The 22,166-nt window shown below is 38.8% G+C and overlaps 1 protein-coding gene across 4 annotated transcripts in view; it reads right to left on the bottom strand.

Moving 5' to 3' along the window:
- Positions 1-22,166, bottom strand: part of THSD4 (thrombospondin type 1 domain containing 4) — a 241,152-nt gene that overhangs the window by 12,302 nt on the left and 206,684 nt on the right. For all 4 annotated transcript variants that reach the window (XM_041418530.1, XM_041418529.1, XM_041418531.1 and 1 more), the window contains 6 exons: positions 16,367-16,542; positions 12,493-12,589; positions 11,397-11,639; positions 9,042-9,171; positions 7,413-7,617; positions 6,951-7,124 (listed from right to left, as the gene is read on the bottom strand). In XM_041418530.1, coding sequence (XP_041274464.1) covers positions 6,951-7,124; positions 7,413-7,617; positions 9,042-9,171; positions 11,397-11,639; positions 12,493-12,589; positions 16,367-16,542 — 1,025 coding nt within the window. The remainder of the gene's footprint in view (positions 1-6,950; positions 7,125-7,412; positions 7,618-9,041; positions 9,172-11,396; positions 11,640-12,492; positions 12,590-16,366; positions 16,543-22,166) is intronic.

Raw genomic sequence — 22,166 nt, 5'->3', positions numbered from 1 at the left:
CACTGAAAGATATGTATACAATGGAATTTAAACAAAGCAATTATATTTCACATGCAAAGAAACCCACAAATAAATAGGTAATATATGATAGAAAAGATGCATTTGATGGCTATTTCAGATTTTATTTTTAACGAACAATGTAATTAGGAGAAACTGTGTATTACTTCCACAATGAGCACCACATTCCTTGTGAATGAATATAACTCTGCATTAGAACATTTTTAAAATTTTATTGATTAAGAATGAGTGAAAAAACTGATAATGAGACCCAAAGTTGACTATTAACTTGCTTTAGCTGCCTTTGGTAACAGTGTCAGGGCTCACTTCCAACAGTTCAGCTGCAAAACAGCAGACCCATGACAACACCACTATTAACAACAAGAGCAACCAACAGAGTCACTCACCTTCTTGAGAGAGCCCAGTGAGTGAAAATGCCACTGGTAGCAAACTGCTCTTTACTCACTTGCAGGGAGGAACACTGGTTACTTGTGTGAAACATGTAGTCATGTTACATTTATTTCACTGATACAGAATAGAAAACCACTTTTCCTATCAGCAAGTTGATTTCTTTCACAAGATGTTCAAATAGAATAGCAAAGCTTTACTGAAATGGAATACCTAGAGAACTAAAGAAGTGATTCATCTCTTTAGAAACAATTTTTCTAACAAAGTACAATTTTTGAAAAACTAGAAACTCGGGTTTCTTCCTCCATCTGCAAGATCAAGTAATTAAGCATCTCTTAAATTATGCCTAGAAGTAACATAATGAATCTTTTCTTTTGTTGGTGGTGCACAACAAAATTTTCTACCTTCAAGCAGATATGTAGAATAGATTCACCTCCTCAGCAAACCAATTTCATGCCTAAGGAGGCCTTTTCAAGGTAAACTGGTAAAATCTTGAAAATACAAGAATAATGGAAATTGTGCTAGTAGTGAACATTTTCCTGTTCTCATGAACTGCAACTAAACTACACCCATTTCAGACAGGCCACTCACAGGTGAGCTGAGCCCCACACCGTGGCTCCCACTCAAACCTACAGAAATCAGTTCTGTGGCTGTTCCCGTTCCAAGTGTGCCTGATTACATTAAGCAGAGAGAATCTACGCATATACTCTGCAAATACTTTTCTTATTGATAACTAATTTTCATTTGACAACCTAGTTTGCTTTTCTGCCTTTCAAACGAGAGCTGGGAACAAATTTAGTCTGTAAAGTCATCCAGAAAATCTCCCTAGTCTTATGTTTTAAATGATTATGTTATGAACTAGGCTTGCATATCAAATAACAGAGGAAATACCAAATGGGAAGGTATAGGGTTGTTCCACTCTCTGCTGCAAGATTTTACTACAGATTAACTACCCTCTAAGGATTTACAAAGCAAACTTAAACCTGAATGTTTCACATTATGCATTTGTTTTTTCATGTTTTTATCTCCTTTTCAGCAAAAAATCAACTCTGTGATAATCATGCATTTCTAAGGTCCAAGGCAGGGTGCAGGGAGTTGGATAACAAATCTTTTCCCCTTGTTTTTCACAATTGACACACCCATTCAATTTGGTGCCATTGATTTGTTGCATTAATACATAGTAACTGCCATAACCTAACATTGTGAAACATGAGGAACTTTCACAAGCTGCAACTTTATTCTGGTCCTATTATTAAAGATATTTTGTTTCACAGTCTTGTTTTAATTGGCACAAATTCCTCAGAAACCTCCGTCTGTGTTTTAAGGAGTCTGCCATTTTTCCTCTTCCTGAGGTCCTTCCCTCATGAGTTCAATTTCAGAAGCTTTCCATACCCATTAAAAACTAAAAATAAAACCCCTCATTCAGGGCTCTGATACTTGATGGAAAGCAACTGAGCAGCAGTCCAGGAAAATAAGGCAAGTTCCTGCAAACTCGGAAAACTCTTAAGTGGAAGCCTGAATTTTTGTCACAGCTATAAGACAAGGGTAGGGCAAAATAATCCTTTTTAGCAGTGCCAGCTCCCCTTCACTAACGTGCCAGCCCTACCCAGTACACTCCAATGGGGCAGCAGAGCACAGGAGGGTGGCAGCAGGAATTCCCCTGGGCCTCCCGAGAGCCTTCACACAGGCCTCAGCGTCACCACTAGCCTTCATTAAATTTTTAACTAACAACCAATTGAGTTTGAGTAAAACACTCCCACTTGTGCAGGATTTCTGTCTATCACACTTTTAACCTTCATCACCTTAATTATCTCCCAAGACAGTAAAGACTTTTACAGTCATCTGCCTGATGTTACTGCAAAAAAATAAAAATAAAAAAATCTATGTTTCAAATACAGTTATAAAACTCCTTAGCATTATTTGACCTACTCTGAGAAAATCCATTTCTGAAGGGATTTTAGACAGATTATGTAACCTTTGTTTTTCCAATACTACACTCAGAAGTGAGCTACATATTTATACATAAAGTATGCAAACCTTCTATTTCCATATAAATCCCACATGAAAGCAATGAAAAAGGGTATTTTATCTTGTTTTTATTTTATACTAAAACAAATAAAGAGTGATAATAAAAAATAACTAACTCTTCCACAAGCTTAATGGTGATTTTTCTTTTTTTCCCCAAGATTCAGGAGATTTTAAGTGAAGTATCCAGATTTAAATAAAAAGCAGTGAAAGAAGAGTGTAAGCTACAATATTCATTGGTAGTTCCAGATTTCACTGGTCAACAAACACACTTGAACTTTTTAGGCAATGTTTAGAATTGAGAGGAACAATGCAATGATTTTTATAAGTCCTCCTTTTACTACAATTCTCTTGCAGATTATTACAGAAGCATTGCTGTTGCTCCTTTTAATGAAGAGTGAAATCCAGAGCATGTGTTTGGTTTGTTTTGATTATGTTCCCTGATGTGCTGCATTTTTTCTTTCTTCCCAATATTTTATTTTGGCCGCAGAATCTCATTAACATCTAAGAATTGTTTGTATTTTGGCTTCTTTTCTAAGCAGGCTCTAAACATAAAATGAGAAACAAATGAACAGAGGAGATGGCAATGAGGAATAAACAAAAATGCAGGAGGGAAATGCTCCAGTTAGCTGGAAGGAAACATTGGTGAGTCTCCCATTGCTGTAAATCAGGAGAATGCAGTTTCCCGCTCCTGACCCACAGGAGAAATAAACTTTCCAGCAATTAGAGCTGTCAAAGAATCAGTCATGTGAAATGTTTGCAAGAATCTCATCTGCTCCCATCAATCCCATTTTGTTGCTAAGTTCAGTAAGGTTCACCAGATTTACTCTACTGATTAATGGATGCTGTTTGGTGGAACGCTGCTGCTTTAATGCAGGATGACAACTTTAGAGAATTATGAGACAGGAAGCAATCTTTCTACAAATGCACATAAAAATATCACAAAAGTTTGTCCAGACTCTCTATAGGCAAAAGAGGTTAAAGATCATATAGAAGTCTAAGGCATGAAACTTAATTGTCTTATTTATGCTCAAGATAGAGCAATAAATGCAAAGACAGGCACAGACAAAGTAAGACCAACCAGTCTCACTTCGCTACTACAGACTTTTAACCTGTAATCTTTTCCATTGAAGTGGGTAAAAATTTCTGCTTCTCTCAAGACTGAGCTGGGGGTATCAATAGATGGTGTTTAGACCTACTTCCCATATACAGAACAAGAGTATACACTTTTCAGAAAACAAGCATTTGTTTCCCAAGAACGAATTGCTTTCCCTCCTTCCTTTCCAGAGCACACGTGGCGGCCACACACCTCGTCTGTGTAACACACACTCAATGGGCTCTGATACCTGTTTATCAAAATACCACAAATCAAGAACTGCATTGTCTTAGGAACATAAAGGGGTTTTTAATTACGTATATAAAAATCCAGTGTGTGCAGAAGCCAACACCAAGGAGGTCAATGCCATGGGGCGAAACAGGTGGCCCATAAAATACATAAATACATTGTGGGAAAACAAGACCGGAGAACATGGCAAGAAGGCAGCCAAGTGTTATTTACAGGGTAAAGCAACATATAGCCCACCCCTGGGAAGGAAACACAACTCCTACACACAAATTTGTATATGCTCTACAGATTTTTTTAAGTGCATATATGTAATATTGCTGAAGTCACATTTAGGGAAAAGTAATGATATAATCATCTAGTTCAGAACCACAGAAACTATTAATGATAATACAGGTAACTAGCGTGATTTCTGCATCAATTAAAACTTTGCATAGTCTCAGTAAAATAAGAAAACACAAAATCTTTTCACCATTCCTAAATTAGACCATGTTCTTTTCTTAAAACAGTATTAAAGAATACCCATGTCAAATTCTGCACAAATATCAAATCCTGAAATTGAACATCTGCTGCCAGCAAAGACAATGGTAATTTTTATGTTGCTATGTTTTTTTTTCTTTATGTTTTGCTAGTTAAGCAAGGCTATATTGTAATGGCCCATGCATCCCATCAATCCAGACAAGGAAGTCTGATCTACCCCTTGCTGAAAGAGGAAGTATGTGCCTAACCAATCTCTGACAGGCTTCTGGAAATCTCTACTTGCTGCATGTGCAACTGTACACATGAACTGTTTGCAAAGTGGGTTCAGAAAAGGCCTTCTCTTCCAGCTGTAACTAAGTTTGAACTCAACCATTTCAAAGTTCCAAAAGTTATGGTAAGTTCTTTTACCTCTTATTTCTAGGCATGGCTGAAATGTCAAAATACAATGGGAAAGACTGTTCTGTGGTATTTCCAGCTGGGACTTGAAGTAGGCATGTAATAAATCTCACAAAGAAGGTCTGTTCTTGTGAGATTTCCACCACAGTTTTGCAGACTCAAGAGGTTTGAACAAGCTTTTTTAAAGCATTTGAACTTTTGGCTGCTTATCTGAACCATTTGTGGCTGCCCATCGCTGATCTATGCTTATTGCTGAAGTGTGGCTTGGCTTAAAATACTTTTTAAGGAATTGTTTGGGAAATGACACATGCAAAGCCCATACACCTGGGAACGACCATTTCTATTCCATGACAGAATTCTTCTCTTGTTTTTCAACAGAAACCACACTCCCCTACAAAGAAAGAGAAATTTCTACTTCTAAAGATGTAGCCCTTTCAAGGCACAAGAAGACAGCTAATGGCCAACAGTCTGACCTTGCAAAGGTTCACTGCTGCTGTATTTCACTGCCTGCCCCTGAATGTCTCAACATCCGAGTTATGAGGTATGTGTGAATCTTAGGAGATCCTGCATGTTTCACCTCAAATTTACTTTTTTCCTGAAATAAGCTGTTTCTTACATCCTCTTTGTGAATCAAACCCCAAACCCACTCCTGGCAGAAGTGATGGTGAATAATGCCAACTACAGTAGCAAGCATTTGGAAGAAATTAATCTGTACACTTATATAAACTGAGAAGGTAACAAAATCCATTCTTTACTCTCCAGCCCTACAAAGTCTGTGGTAAAAAAAAAAACTCCAACATTTTCCACATTACCTGCTCCACTTCTACGTCTCATTTAACATGTATAAATAAGCATAATAACATTCTACAGTTATAACCTTCAGCTCAAAAGCTGCTTTTAATTCTGCAGAGGACTAAATATCAGTGTAAAACATCAAGAGGATGGTGCTAGAGTTTTCACTGCAATGTCTGTGCTTTATGTGGTGGAACTGCACTGGATGATAGCAGCTAGGCAAAATGATGTGTTTGAGGGTATAATGGATTTAACAGCACAGTACAAAGAATAGATCTATGAGAAAAAACAAAGGCAGAAAAAAATACCACTGCCATTTCCCTGTAGCAAAATCTTCGCCCTTTGCAGTAATACCTTTGCTTCTCCTGGTACCATTCTGTCCTTACTATGCAGGAGCATACACCAGAAAAAAAAGTCACCATGACACGGATTTAGTAGTCTATATTTTTGTTTTCTTTATAAAATTTACTTGAGTTGTCTGAGGGCTGAAAATTTTGCAGACCTTGTAACAAGAGTCTGATCAGCCTTTTAAAGTTCTGCAACATATCAGGTACCTGCCCTACTTGTGAAGTTCCTGCTCCATCTCAGCATCTAAACCATGTGCAAAATCTTCTGAGTATCCAAACTAATGCACAGCCTGTGAACCTGGCTTTCAGAGGTACTATCACAAAGTGATCTAAACAATGAAATAATGAAGTTATGAATGTAATCTTACAGCTTCACTGATAAATTATGTTATATGTCTGTCAAAGAAAAGGGAGATGCAACCAGGATTTTACAGACTAAATGCTGAACTTGCCTATAGATGAAATTGATATGCAAGCATCCACAAGAGGGACCAAAATATCAGGCTTTTCTTAGCCCATGTTTGTAAGCCTCTTAATGAAAGCATTCTAATGTAATACCACCACTGAACAATAATTCTGAGCCCAATCATGAAACAGCTTAAATCACCACTGGTTTTACTGCTTTCATGCAGAGAATCTGACTCATTGGAAGAAAATTAACCCCAACATCTACGTTCACAAAATACAAGAGCCTGAATCAAGCCTGCCTGAATTTATGAAGTTGTTCTCCTCTTTTCACACCCATAAGATCATTGGTTTATGGATTGAGCTTAAGCCCAGACATCAGGCCTCAAATCTATATCCCTTACAAAACCAGTGGGGAAACTTTTAAAAGTCTGAATCTAGAGACTCAGCACTAAGCAAGAAGAATAATAAATCTCAGCACACTCAATATTTTGGAAAGTTCAGACTCAGAGCCAATTCTAAGTCTGGACATTTGGCCATGTATGCACAGGCTTGCCCTTTCTATGCTCGTATCTTAACACAAACTCAAGAAGCCCTTGGGATCACTATTTTTTGTTTGCTTTTGCCTGTTTAAAAGACCAAGAACAAACATGGAAAATAAGATTACTCCTTTTATGGCTGCACAGATGTGTATTTTTAAAATTCTGATGCTCTTGTTTTAGATGGTTTGGCAGGATAAAGATGCTGAGAAGCCTTACCCTGTCACTCCATTCTGTAAGGAACCAGCTCTTGGCACAGGGGCCCATGTCGCAGTTCTCGATGTCATTTGGCCGCAGCTTCATGTTACATTCCTCATCATCAACAATGTCCCCAAGGTTGCTGACACACTTCACATCTCGAGTCCTCTGCCCCACTCCACAAGGCACTGAACACTGTGACAAAAGGGAGGTTGCATCAGGACTTTTTGCAAGGGTTGCAGTGGTTTACCAGGGAGCTGGGACCATACAGTTCATTTGTTCATTCCTGCTAAGACATCTTTCTGGTTAAGAAGCCAATGCTCGTAGTCAAGCAGGGATTTATTGAACTAAGATTTGCTTATTTCCAAGGTTTATAATATTCCACTTTGTTTTAAACAAAAGTGATGTTTGATTAGTGATACCTAGAAGGAAATTTGTATTCTTTCTGAGGTATTCTGCCCCAAATGAATGGATCCTACTTACTGAGGTCCACTCTGTCCTGATCTGCCACTCGCTGCAGATCTTGAGCTGGCAGGTGCTGGTGGTGTCAGGCTTCTCCAGGTGCTGGCAGCGGTACTGCTGCACTGTCAGCGTGCGGTTGGCGTAGATCTGCCGGCACAGGATCTGCCGGTGCTGCATTCCCAGCCCGCAGGTTTTGCTGCACTCAGACCACTCTCCTATATCCCAGCTGAAGTGAAAAAAAAAAGGATATCTTTGTTCCACAAAGAATTCTCTAACACTGATCTTAATGGAATGAACTGGAATGACACGATTCTTATGCTGGTCCAGAATCCTATAACATCCTTCAGTCTCTGTGTGTGCAGCGATCCCTTAGGAGGCACCATCACACACTTGTCTACACAGGCTTCCTGCAGAGGCTGGTAATTATGAGCATGGATACAGACTGCACAATTCATGGTCTCAAGACATATTACAAAAGTTACTTTAGCCTGTAACAGTTGCTTGGTTTTTAAAAGAATCTGTCTATAATATTTATTACTGCTCTAATGACACCTCCCAAAAGTTTTAAGGTGTGCTGCATAAAATTTTTCTGCACAAAGGCTCTAAAAAAGACAACAACACAAAAATCATGAAATGCATCCAGGCATTCATTCATCAGTAAAACTGAAATAGTGTATGATAAGCAATGAACAAATAGAATTAACTTTAGAGACTGAAAAAAATCTCTAAATAGATCCTTCTCCAAAAGAATGATCCAAAATTTCACTGTATTTATTTAGTAACCTTTTTATAAATATGTCATTTTCAATTTTTTCTTCACAAGCATGAAGACAGGCACACACCTAAAGGAAAGTATCTAAACTGTTTACACATTTTATTTCAGAACTCTTGTGGACAGCAAGCAAAATCTCTGCATTTAAATATTTACATTTCTTTGTTTATACTCTTGATATTATCCTGAATGACTATGAGTCGTTAAAATGAAAAAGGTGAGGAAAATGCCTTTGATGAGAGAAGCCATCTCCCGGTAAATGACTTCAGAAGTTCCTGAGTATCTAATATGCACTAGGAAATTGCTCATCAGAGACATCTCTGAGCCTGTAAGGGCACTTACATCATTAGAAACTTCCCTGGGATAAGGAATGACCACTTGCTGCTCAGAAGAGAACTGAAGAGTATAATCACAAGAGAGATGGAAAATTGACCTAAAACAAAGTTGCTCTAACAGCAATTGGGTTTAACCCTTTTCTCTTCTTGGGATACACCCTGGATGAACTGTCCTTTTGGTTGTTTTTTAGATTTTTATTTATATTTTTAATTTTTCAGTGTTTCAAACAAGTCTCTCACTTGAAAAAAGTGCACCCAACAGAGACCACAAAGAGAGGGTCTGCCTGAACAATCACACACATTTTGAGAAACTGCTATACCTACAAGTTTCCAAGTTCCCTTTTGTATACTCTGCATGCTACTGCCCTCTGTGAAGGGGAAGAAGATCACCAACAATTACGGAAAAAAATCCACTACAATTTACAACACAAGTGCGTTGTATTTGGAAAGTCAAACTACTTTTCTACTTGGAATAGCCTCCTTCATGTGCAAGATGTCAATAATATTGTCTTATTTCACTTGACTTAGGTTACAGTATCTTACAAAGCAGGGCATGGGAAGAGGTTGCAGGCCTCCTCTTCTGGAATGGGTTTGGTGCTGCTGTCACAGTAACCGTCGGGTACCTCCTCGTGAGTGATTCTGTTGACGCAGTGGAAAATTGGGTACTGTGATCCTGAAATTAAACAGTCAATTAGGTAAAGAATTGCAAAACACTCTGCAGCATTAACAGCAGCATCCAACATTGATACAGAAAGGAAAAGCGTAACCTGACAACAGAAAATACAGACAAAGGTTTTATCCAAAATTTCCAAATGTAAGAGCTGACAGGATGCAGTAGCAGTTTCTGCTCTGTCCAAATTCCAGCATATCTATTTGTTCAGTCATCTTAAATGGAAATCTAGGACAAGAGATGGTGGCAGTTCTCATGGGAAGCATTTTCACTTTGTAAAAAGATAACAGTCTTTTTCTAAGCCAAAGTTTTACAAACATGCTTTGAAATCTCAGATTTTCATCAAAACTGTTCATTTAGTCTCCCTTTTCTTTAGGTAACACAAAAATAACTTATTTTCTCTTCTTGCAACTTGGAATTTCCTAAGGTCATTTAACTTTGGTGGATCTTCAAAAAATAATTAAAACCCGTCATCTGTATTTCTGCATGAAGAAATAAAGTAGAAGAAAATGGAAAACACAGAGGAAAGAAAAAAGCAGAAAATGTCCTATACTGAATGATGCAAAATGAAAACAAAGCCTTAAATAGTACAGATTTTTTTCCCTGATTTTTCCACTCCTTTCTTTGTCAGCCTATATAACCCAGTTTGGCTTGAAATGCCTTAGGGCCATCAGAGAGTCAGGGGCATCTCACAGCAAGATCACAAAAAATGTTCATACAGTCTCAATAGTCTCAGGACCAACTCTCAAGATCCAGTTTCTTTTGAATTTAACTTAATCAGAACATGCACACATTCTTCATATAATGGGAAAAGAGACACTTATTTCTGGCAGCTCTGTTGCTAAATTTCACGGAGTAAATAGGAGGCTGAAATTATTTTTTAAATTTTTTTTTCTTAAGTCCTACAGTTTTGCTATCTTCATTTTGACTCAGATTTCATTAATACCACTGCCAAGAGTGACCAGATCTCTGCAGAAAGAACAAGAACCATGTGCCAATGTTGATGAAGGCCACAGCATACACAACTAAGATTTCTATAACGGAAAGGAAGAATACATTTATCCTGATGTGTTCCTGCAACTGCACCTGATTACCTGATTTAGATACTGAAATTCACCTTGAATATGGGAATTCAGTCACTCAGTAGTTGATACAGACTGATTGCTGCTAGCCAATAATCAGACACAATTATGGATTCTGCCTGCATGACTTTTAGTAAAAGCACAGGGTGCTTAAATGCCAACTAAAATATTTTTCTCCACAAAAGGGCTGACTTAAGGAAGTCTGAATTTTACTGGTAGTATTTTAGCTCTAGTACTTTTGCAGTAATTTCTCCAAGGAGTTTTCTTTTTTTTTTAACTGAGAAGCAGTTTTGATTGCTATCAATATTGCTGGATTTTTTTCAGCTCTGTAGCTATAACATGCACACCCATCTGGCCTTGAACCAAATTTACAAAGTGTCCTCTCAAACTAATTAAGAAGCAAATGTTCTACACGTATATGAACTGGTGACAGTCAGCTGAGCTCCCACACGGGTACACGTTTATTTTAAACCTCTGCAGTTTTATGGTATGGTGGTGGGTGGCTATGCACAGTACAAAAGATTTCACTCTTACCATTACAAAAACTTATTCTTCCAAGTAATTGCTTGTGTTCTGCATTATTGAATCTGTGGTCACTGTGAATGTCTGGCAACAAAACTTAATCTCTGCAGTAAATGCAAGCAGTGCGTGCACCACTTCCCAAAAGCTCACCAGGCCCTTTCCATCCCCTTTCCTTCCTACTTCTTCCCTGTTAAAACCTCAGATTTCTGTAGTCACATCAGTGCTGCTCCAGCAACATCCAATGAGACAAAAATATGTCTGATGAAATGCCTGTGAAACCTTCCCATGAAGATCAGAAAACCGTTGACAAAAACACAAAAAGCATGGTGGGTGTATCTGACATAGCTGGAGAGGCAAAAGGGGTAAAGAATGCCAAAGAATGTTGAGGAAAGCAGCTGTGTATCAAGGGCATGGGAGAGAGCAGCTTGCCATAAATGCTGAAATATCTCCTTTCAGAGGCAAATGGCATATTTTTCCTTGCAATTTCTATGCTTTCCATTTCTAATTTTGCTGGTTTTACTGATTTAAATATAAGCACAGGTAATAGTAGTGATGTGATTTTGGTTGTAAGAGAACAGAAAACAGCAGGTCTAACAAGGTTTTGTGCACACACAAAGCACTCACCTTTCCCACATGTAGTAGTGCACTCAGTTTTTCCAACCTGTTTCCAGTTGTGTTCCCGGTTTTGTCTCGGTGGTTGCATAGCAGGCACCTGGTTTTCTGGCTGATGAGAAGGAAATCTTCCTGGCTGAATAACTGGAAAAGTTCCAGCTGACTGTCCAGTGAGAATGTCTGTCTCTCTATGCAAATCCTCATCCTCATGACTTGTACTTTCTGGCATTCCTAACTGACCATTCAATGGCTCCCCTGATGATGGACAATAACAGAAAAGTAAAATAATGAGCCTATTAGTCTGTGTTATGACTCTCTAACAATTAGAACTGGAGAATCACTAAACTTGGAAGCAGCTTTAATCTGCTATGTAGGCACTGCCTAATAGTGACCTGCAAAGATTGTGTTGTTTTAAACAAAGATAACTAAGACTTAGCCAGCAAGTACATTAAAAACTAAAAACTGAAGAATCTCTGAAGACAATGTAGAGTTAATGCACCCAGTGTCAAAATTTCCCAAAGAACTTTTGTTCCATGCTCTGCATTCTGTGCCTCCCCATGTCACAGCACAGCTGCTCCTCATTATGAACATACCAAACACTCAGAAATTTGTCAAAGCAAGTCACGAACATTAAAGTGAGGACCAAATTCACTTGCGAAGTTTCTCCTGTCCTTCAGAACTTCCTGGGTGTACACACAGCACACACCCACAGCTCAGGCAGGAGCTGCCCAGATTCTAGCTTGGGAAGAGAACACTGTTCTGTTTGATCCTTTCCAGTTGCAAGAGGAAAGGGGAACTGTGCACGGTTGTTTTAAATTATCTCAGAAAGAAAAACACTGAAAATAAAGATCATGTTCTATTTAATTTCTGAGACATGGTTACAACATTCCTACTCAAAGTAGTAATTATCCCAGCTAAAACATAATAAACTCTGCCAGTTTTAATTCACTGAAGTTTTACCAAATCAATGGTGAGCTCTCATTCAACATGCAGGGTGAAAATCTGGGCCTCTCCCACATCAATTTACACTAATTCATTGGTATGAATTTCTCCATTAGCTTATTAAGTAACAAAAGGTGTTTGATAAAAGGAAATGGTGGCATTTTACCTGGCCTCCTGTGAGCAAGCAACTGAGGACTAATGACATTGTCTCCTGGAATGATATATTCATAATGTATACCAGGGTTAGGCTGCTGATGAATCATCTAAAAAGAAAATCAATCATACATTGAGTTCTTGCATTTGTTATGTTATTAATACTTAAATATCAACTTGAACTGATCAGCTATATAACACTATTTATCACTGGTTGGGATAGAAGCAATGGTTAATGACTGTCTCCAAAAAATGCAAAAAGAAGAAAATACAAGTTACTGTTTGCAAAGAAGAAAATGCAAGTTCCTGTGTTTGCAAATTGAGCTAGCTTTTGATGGAAGAGGAACTGTTTGTCTAAGTCTTCTTTGAAAAACCTAAGAGTGCCATGCTTGTGGCCAAGGTGTGCTGTGGGCTGTGCCAGCCACGGCCTCCCCCCTCAGCAACAGGAGCAGCAGAGGCTCACACCAGGCCTCAGCAGCAGAAGAGATGGTCCTAAGGTCATCAAAACACTCTCAGACAGCAGGAACTTGACAGATGCCTGGGGAAACAAAAGCAAAGAAGAAACAAAGCAGAAAAAACCAAAACACCACAACCCCCAACCCTCCAGATGCAGCCTACTGCAATTTTAGAGGTTCCCCAGTGGCTCAAGGAGACACCTGCAGACAGCACACACACACACACTGCTCTGTGCCAGCTGCTCCTTCCAGCACCTGCAGCTCCCTCAGCACCCCCTGGAGCCCCAGCAACCCACCAGCTCAAACTGGGGCTGTCCTGCTGCCCTGCCCAGGAGCGCTGCTCAGCAAAGATCAGGGAGCAGATCCCAAAGGCCCATGGACCTGGTGCAGCAGCTGAAGATCACCCACAGCTCTCCTGCATCCTTCCACACTCATCTTCAACTGAACGAAGATGCCTTACAGCAAACCACAATTCCATCAACGTGTTCTTTATGAAACACAGGCAGGAACCACAAGGTTTTCTCCTTTAAAGGTGAAAATGAAGCTCAGGGTTTTCAGAATGCTGCTGCACAAGCCCACGTGAGCTGACAGGAGCATGACTCTGACAGTCACTGTTACACTGGCTGTGCTTGTTTAAGCAGCTGGGTATAATAGGACCTGAGAAAGATATGACTTTAGGACAGCTTTTATAAACTGTTAGCAGCACACTCCACTCCCACCTGCATTCTACTGCACTGCTGCTCTGAGCCTGAGCACACCCACACTACAAATGCAGGGGTATCATGAGCTGCTGGTTTCAGCACTTTAGCCCTGATTACTTCAGTATTGCTAATACTGATACTTGTGCTTTAGCTTGAACTCTGTGGGGATCAGTCTGATAGAAGCCTCAGACTATACTCAAAGTACCTTTTAAGACCAAACCAAATCAAACCACAACACAAAGAAACAAAAACCCAAAACAACAAACCCACAAGCAAACACCAGAGCTACCTCTGGCTTTTTGATTCTCACCAAAGAACCTCATGGTTTCATGGACGCAGAAGTAAAACGTCCTGCTATCCCAATGGCACAGTGACCCAGCAGAGGACAACTTACGCTTCAAGGCTTCACTACATTCACATCTATTAATACCAACTAGAGATTTAGACTTCTGTTTTAACTATGTCAAAATCACTCTTTCCTTGCCAAATATAATAGCTGTTCCTCTAAATGCTGTCCCCCAGAGAGTATTCACTTTTCTGAACCATCTAATAATGCACTGCCTGCAGTATTTTTTTTTTTGTAAGGTTGGGTCCTTCCAATGTCACTTTCTTATCCAACAAATACACCCTCTTTGTGGTCCTGAGAGAAGCAAGAACTGTGAAGTAACTTCAGCAGTACACTTCCCCTTCCAGAAGCAGGACCCTGTTCTTTAGACGGTTCCAGGAACAACTTCCCAGTGGTTCCCATGTGATGGTTTTTCCATCATATTTCTCAAAACAACTGAAAGGCATATTTTAGACAGAACTTAACTGATGAAGTACCTAATTACTATACTGTTCCAGCTTTCCTGCAGGAAAATACCTGAAATGATAGAACAGTTTTGCTTTGACTTAGTGGACCTAAGTCTTTGTAGCAATGTATACTTCACTCTTGGACAGAACTTGTATCTCTTTTTCTTGTTACTTATAATCTCCCGTAAATGAGAAAGCTTTTCACTTTATATTTCAGAGTGGAAGAAAGATAGCATGATCTCAGACATACAGAACAGAAAGCCAACTGGAGTTCGCATATGCAAATCTCTTCATTTTCTACACAGAGCATAAGGATCACGAGTATGGGTGATAGGAGAATTACATGACTCAGGCACTGTAAGATGAAGTCTAAAAAAAGACATCTCTATCTGCTTGGCTACACATTTCAAACCTAGGAGAGAGGCTGTGTCATACTGAGCACTGATTTTCTTGCATCTAGCACTATTCACCTTTATCTTCCCACAGTATATCAAAATAAATTATCATTTTATACTGAATTGTAGTATTCCTCCTATCAACCAGAAACATCTCTGGTGAGAGTCCTGTCAAATCAGAAGTGGCAATCCACAGCAGCAGCCACAGAGCAAAGCTGGTAAAGCTACACCCATCATAGCAGCTTTCTTACAATCCCTAAGCCTAAACCAAAACATTACAATATCAAACATCAAAACAAACATCAAACAACATCAAAAATTAAGGCTTTTTTATTATATTACTTTGGAAATATCTGTTTAATCCATTTCCTAACCCATTTCTCTCTGGGTCATTACACACCAGGCATTAATTGGCTGAAAATAAAAACTCAGGGCCAAGACTCAACTTGCAAACCCTGTAACCTCACAAAATCACAAACATCTGAAAAAGAGAGTCTGCCTTGCACAGTTTAGGAGCCCAATTGTTTCTTTTTCCAGGTTTTTCCCTGTCATTCATTACAATCAATTGGAAAAGAAGTTTGGATCAGTTGGACTTGATGATCTTAGAGGTCTTTTTCAACCTTAATGATTCTTGTGTTAGCATAATTATTACATTGATATATTAGACACCATATAGCAGATGGGGAATAACCTTGCCAACATCTAACTTTTCCCAGCTTAGTAATCAGGGTAGTTACTATTAATTTTTCTATGAAATTATCCAGCACATTCACTTTTCTACCTCACATTGTACTCAAGGACAAAAAAGCCTGTATGCAAGAATGATATATTCAGTTAATCCATTTTTTTCAAGAAATGAATTTTACTGTGTGGGAGTGTACAATCTCAGAACACACCATTTATCTTGGAAGAAGTTGTAATCAATTCCAGTTATGTTTTTTATTTCAGTATGATGAAATAAAAACCCATCCCATCTGAAGTAAATGGCTTTCTCAATATTTCTCCCTCTTAAACACAATTTTCTCCCTCTTAGACACAATTTTCTTCTGTCTTCCTTTTTGAAATAGCCATTTTCTATGGTCTCACATCACAGCTTCATATCCTATATTCTATATGTTTACATAGGTTTACTTGTTTCTTTTAAAGGAAACTGAGATGGTGAGAGGCCTTGTCTGGCTTAAGTATTTGCTTCTTCACTATAGAATTAAACTATACCAAATTTGTTTCAATAAGAAAGTATCCAGAAAAAAATCCAGTTCACAAAAGAAATGCCTTGAACATTTGTATGCCTTATTTCTACTTTACTGAGCAAGCTCAATTGATTTTACTGGATCAGTTAACTCTGAGAGAAAAAGGCTTGATGTAGATTTCCTATGATCTGGAGCAAAATGGATACCACAGCAAACAAATACAAAATATCAAAACTAACATTTCAAAATTAAAGCAACAAAGCGTTGGTACTGAACACCATTTCAGTGTTGCACGTTAACAATGAACCGAACAATTTCCTTTCCATCAGGAAGAATATTTAAAAGCTAACTCACATAGACATCAAGGACTTCATTTGTTGGCCCATCAGCCAGGAAGGACTCCCCTGCGGTGCTGGAGATCTCGTTGGGGCGTCTGTAGGTGAACATGGTGCCACCGCCCTCGTACCTGCCCGGGCGGTCGATGGCCCAGTTGCCGTTGATGATGGAGCGTCCCGAGCGGCTCCGCAGGGCTGCAGGGGACACAAACACAAGCGTTTGGTCAGAGGAGAGCCCCTTCCCACGCTGCTGCCCCATCAGTGCCCCACAGCTGCACAGAACAGCCTCGGGTATTCCTGATGCCAGGGAACAGAGCTGGTGAAAGAACAGTTATATTAGTAGTTGTGGGGAAAAAAATCTCAACAAATCAAACACGAACCAATCTTAGAAAACTGTGTCTCAACACTTCGTATGTTTATGCTGCAGGGAAAGAAAGAAAAATCAAAGACAGCTTGGAAACCTTTTTCAACAGTTTCTCCCAGGTGGCCACGTGACTCTCAGCCAGCCAGCAGCACACACAACACACATGGATGCCAAGGAAGTGGTTTTCCTGCACTTTCTTCCCATTGCATGGACTATTTTGTGATTCAGGCAGAACAAAGCACAGAGTCAGACACAGAAAACCAGTGCATTACACAATGTAGGACCAAACAATGTAGGGGTATATGATAAGTACCCTGAGCTGCCAAATGCTCCTGTTATTCTTCATGAAGCTCTTTGGCTGGTCCTTCCACTTCCTGTTCAGAACAAGATTTTTTTTGTCAGAACGTCTGTAGAATCCTGACCTGCAGCACTGTTTGGAGTGCTGAGCATTCTGAAAATGCCTGTAGGATTTCTTGCATAAAGAAAGCGACTTGCAAATCAGATACTAGGCAGGGATTGATAAAATATGGACTCAATGTCGCACTAGGCAGTGCCTTCCCTTTGTTATGCCAGGCTAGTCAGCGGTTTGGTGACATAGGAGCCTCTGTTCCTTTTCATTCCTACTTTATCTGTCTATGTGACTATAATTTTCAGTCCTTAAGGTCAGAAACTCCTGCCTCATATATGCATAATTTATGCAATATTACAGTTGCATTATTTAAAAAAAATAAAATTGAGGCTGAAACCCTATCAGACATTGCTTAAGTACACAGGAATGACACAACCCTTTCTCTAAAGGCTCTACTCACAGTTTTTCAATTTTATTACAAAAGAATTTGCTTTTAAATAAAAATTTTAAAAGAGACAACAAAATCTAGTAATACCCTTGGCTGTATCTTGCTTGGTAATTTAATTTTTATAATCCAAATTCAAGGTACAAGCTTTGAACTTAAAAAAATTTAGGGTCAAGGACCCAGTTATTCCAATTTGCTTCTTCTTCGCCCTGTCTCAAGAACAGTGACACTCAGTTCAAATGCTCTCAACATTATACACAACTATTTATGCTACTAGGAAAAACTTACACGCATGGCCTAAATGATGGCAAATTAAATTTATGCTACTAATTCCAAAGTAATACACATTAGAGACAAAACTTTTATTTTTTGTACATATTCCAGACATCTGAATTAACTTAACTAATCAATAGAAGCAGTCTTTTGCTTTGCTGCAGGACTCAGAACAGAATGTCCCATGAGAAGGGACAGAGACACTCCCTTGTCTTGCTAGGCTGTAAAATTCAAAATATTTTGACTTGGAGGGGTTGCTGCTGACTACCCAACTATTTACAATTTGCTTAATTATTGATGAAATATTTTTGTAAAAGCAAAAATGCCAACGAATATAATGGCTTTGGATCAGACCCTGTAAATGTAATCACATTCACATTTTGAACTTTAATTTTACTTAATGCTACATGCTTATTTTCCCAAGAGCTGCCATACATCCACTTGCTTCCTAGGTCTCATTTACTGACATGCCAACAAAACACTCTCTATACTGTGGACATTACTTGAAAAATATTTTATGCAATATCAGCCATGGAAATGGCTTCATCATTCCTCATATCATGCTCAGAGGAAAAATTACAGCTCAAAAAATATTGCATACAAGTTAAATAGGAAATCCAGTCACACTATTTGCTATTTGTTTGATCTTTACATTTTTTACTTTTTAATTCAACCAACTATGGATTAAAAACTTCTGCAAAATGTATTGGAGACTGATTTTACATTGGTTTATTAAAGTGGAACACTTCCTTAACTTTATGATCTGAGTATTTTTTCTTAGATTGATGCTAAACAAATAAGATAAATGAATCACCAAGAGCTCAAGAAAAAAAAGCGAGCTGGCTAAGACTAGATTGTTATTAATAATGAAGCTGTAGAAAGATGGCTGTCTGAAAAACTGAGTACACATTAAACTTTCATTTCAAATCCATCATATGACACATTTGAAAGAGGCCTCTCCATAAAAAGGGAAAATGTGCCTCTTTTATGTTTTGAACACTCTGCATCCACCACCTCAAGTCTGCCCCCTGAAGAACTTTTATGGTGCTAATATTTTTAGCCAAAGCATGAAAGATTATGAGAAGCTTTACCATTAAGTCCTCATGAGGAATTCCTCATACATACTGTAGCTCATTTAATCTATCTTTCATCTCGGAAATGGCTTTTAACTAAAACTGTGTTGTTTACAGTGGCCTTCAAGAATGTTTTGCTCTAGTGATATGGAGTATTTCAGGATACAATTCTGATTAACTATATATTTTAAGTGTCTTGCTGAATGACTCCTATTTTTCTAACCATATCTGAAGAGAAATATTTTAGGTGTGGGTGTAGTACCTCACTATTTACAGTACATTTTCACCCAAAATAGGCACAGTACCAATAATGAAATGAAACTTCCTAAATCTGGCAACAGCACCAACATGCAGAGCAGTACAGTGTATTTTTCTGTCCTAAGGCTTTTCTGCCTGGGAGAACAGTGTCCTAAGTCCTACTTAATTGCTTTACAAGCCCTATTAAGGCTGTACACAGACAGAATTGAAGTTCTTTCCCACACACATGACGTGTCTCCCATTTGGTCCTGACTCACAGAAAGTGAAGCAGGGAGCAGCTCCTCTCTCTGGGAAGGGCTGCAGCCTTGCAGCTGTGGCCAGTGGGAATCAGGAATCCAGGTCTAGGCTTGGCTGCTGGAGTCAATGGCAAATGTCTCACTGGTGATTTAATCCAGGGAGCCTGGACAAGCTGCAGATGTGCTCAAGGTGCGAGTCAAAGATTGAAAAGACATCATAAAATGTTCTTTGATACAGGTCCTCAACAAAGGCACCTCCAACAGGTGAGTGGGTGAGAGGGATGGGGCTCTGAGGCTGCATTTGCATTGCAGCTGCCAATCAAAAACCAAAACATCTTACGGGCAAAATGCAGCATCTTTCTTATTTTTAAACCATAAGCACAATTTTTACTTGACCCATCATATTTGAAGAGTTTTCCTTGTATTTTTTAAACAAGCTTTTAAAGATTTAATCCTGTTGCTGTTAAGCTGAATTAAAGAATGTCTTGGCCATACTAGCTTTCTAGAGAAACAACACTTTCCCAGCACCTTTAAAGAAAGTGCCCAGATACAGCTGCAGTAAATACTCAGACTACTTCTGAGTAACCACTTTGATGAAAGAAGTGAAAGAAACACGCAACTTGTCCTGTTTATCTTTCCTGCACAAAAACACATTATATGGAGCTTTCAGAGACAAATCTAAAATATTCACATAGTGCATTATAAAAATCAGAGCAGGGAGGTGCATCCTGTATGACTAAACCCCAGAGATAGCCTTCGGTGACATCTCCTGTGAGGTAAGTCAGCTGGCTTCATGGTACAAACCATGAGGAATGTAACAGGAAGAGAAACTTGGAAGGGAGGGGCTTGTTGGGAAAGTGCAGCAAATGAAAAAGTCCAGAAAGTGGAAAAGTGCAGCAAATGCACTGAGAGCTGGCCTTTAACTCTGAGCAGCCATACCCACAGCCTGCTGCCCAGCTGCCACACCAGTGCAACTCCTGAAACCAGTGGCCACTTCTGAATACACACAGATTGTAAAACCCTCTTCTCCAAAAGGATGTGAGGATAACCTCAGACATTAAAAAAAAACCTCAAAAAATTCCAAAGAAATTATTCAGTATCACAAAACACAGCCTGCCTGCATGCCTGTCAGTCTTGCAGGATGGAATACACTAATAATACCTGTTAAGACACTAAAGAGGAAGTACATGGACCACAGTCTAGAGATACCCCAAATCACAGCACACAGCTTCCAGGCTACTTAGAATCCCTCTGCATAACAAGGAAAGAGCCAAATGCCTAGAAACTCAATATGAAGCAGTTTTAAAATAATGAAATATTCATTAGTTCAAGTCTATTCTCTGAAAAAACTCCTTTCCAGAAGCATAAATATTTGCTGATTATTAGAACACACCTTAGTTACAGAATGCTCAGGAGAAATTTGGCACACTTCTGATGAACTGAATTAGCTATCATTTGCCTCTGAATTTTTCAATTCAAACTTCTATTGAGGTCATGTCAAAGCTCCCACAGCACCCTGATCTTAATTCAAGAAATATGAATAGGGCTAAGATCTCATGATCAGCAAGAGTCAAATGATTTTAACAATCTGATCCTACAAACCCCTTATTTCAGAGCCAATGGAGGATATCAGAAAATGCTCAGCAGTTCTCTTACTGGCCCTCAATTAGGATCAGATTGTATAAATCCAAACCCAGTGTATCTGCAGCTTGGACACCTTTAGCTCTTGCACTGTATTTAGTTTCTTCACTGGTAACCAAGACAGGGTAGGGGTACAGATCCGTAACAAAAATGGGGCATCTTGTAACTGTGCATAGCTGAGGCAAACTGTTGATGAACTGCCAACCATTTTGGAAGTTCAAAGCCACTACTGGTCACTTTAACTGGGTCAGGAAGGACATGGACCAGAGAGTGGGACTCTCCACTAAGAAATGCTCTATGGCCTTACATAATCCTAATGCAAACCAGTATTTTCTAATGCAAACGTTAAGACAAAAACCCCCTGTGCATGCCTCCACTATTCCTCAATCCAGGAAGGACCAGAAACAAACATAACACAAAAGCATATGTCTCAGCATGTGCTTCTAAGATCCTGAAACCAAGTGTAAATGGTAAATGGTATTTCCATTCCTTTTTCAAAGCCTAGGAATCAGAATTCCTGCACAAGGATTCAAATTTTAGGGACTTATTCATGTACGGATCTGCAAAGCACCTGAAATTATGGTTGCCTGCCTTTCTATACAATTACACCATAATACAGACACCTATTCTTACAAATATTTCTTATTTTTTCACCTAGAAGAAACTTCAAAATCTGCTTTTCAGAAATCCAACAAACAACTTTGCTTGGACATAATGTTATTTTGTAAAGGTACTGTTGCATTTATCCATGGACTGAGTAGTTGTCGTAACATTGCAAATTAAATATGACACATAGCATTTACTGCTAGCATTAGCATTCAAGCAATTGCTTAAATATTTTTATAGTAGGCATTAGATAGAAGTACAAGATTCCCAACACTATTACAAGGAAATGATAATTCAAGTATACTATTATTTCCAAGGAAAGGTTTGCAAAGTTTTCTTTGTTATCTAAAATAGTAACAGTAGAACTTTAGGTCAACAGCATAAGTCTGCTCAATAAGTTATTTAGATATTCTCCTTAGGGAGCTATCATATAAAAGAAATCCTGCTTCAAAGGGGAGTAAATTTGAAACAGTGAATTTCATTAAATCAATTTTGCCAAGTCTGTCCCGAGGTTCCAATTTGGCAGGTTTTATCCCCCCACTATGACAGTGTTAAAAAAAAGCAAGTACAAGAG

The sequence above is a fragment of the Onychostruthus taczanowskii genome, unplaced genomic scaffold (genome assembly GCF_017590055.1).
Source record: "Onychostruthus taczanowskii isolate IOZ18803 unplaced genomic scaffold, ASM1759005v1 scaffold6, whole genome shotgun sequence".
Lineage (NCBI taxonomy): Eukaryota > Metazoa > Chordata > Aves > Passeriformes > Passeridae > Onychostruthus > Onychostruthus taczanowskii.
This window is presented reverse-complemented; position numbering and strand designations above follow the sequence as displayed.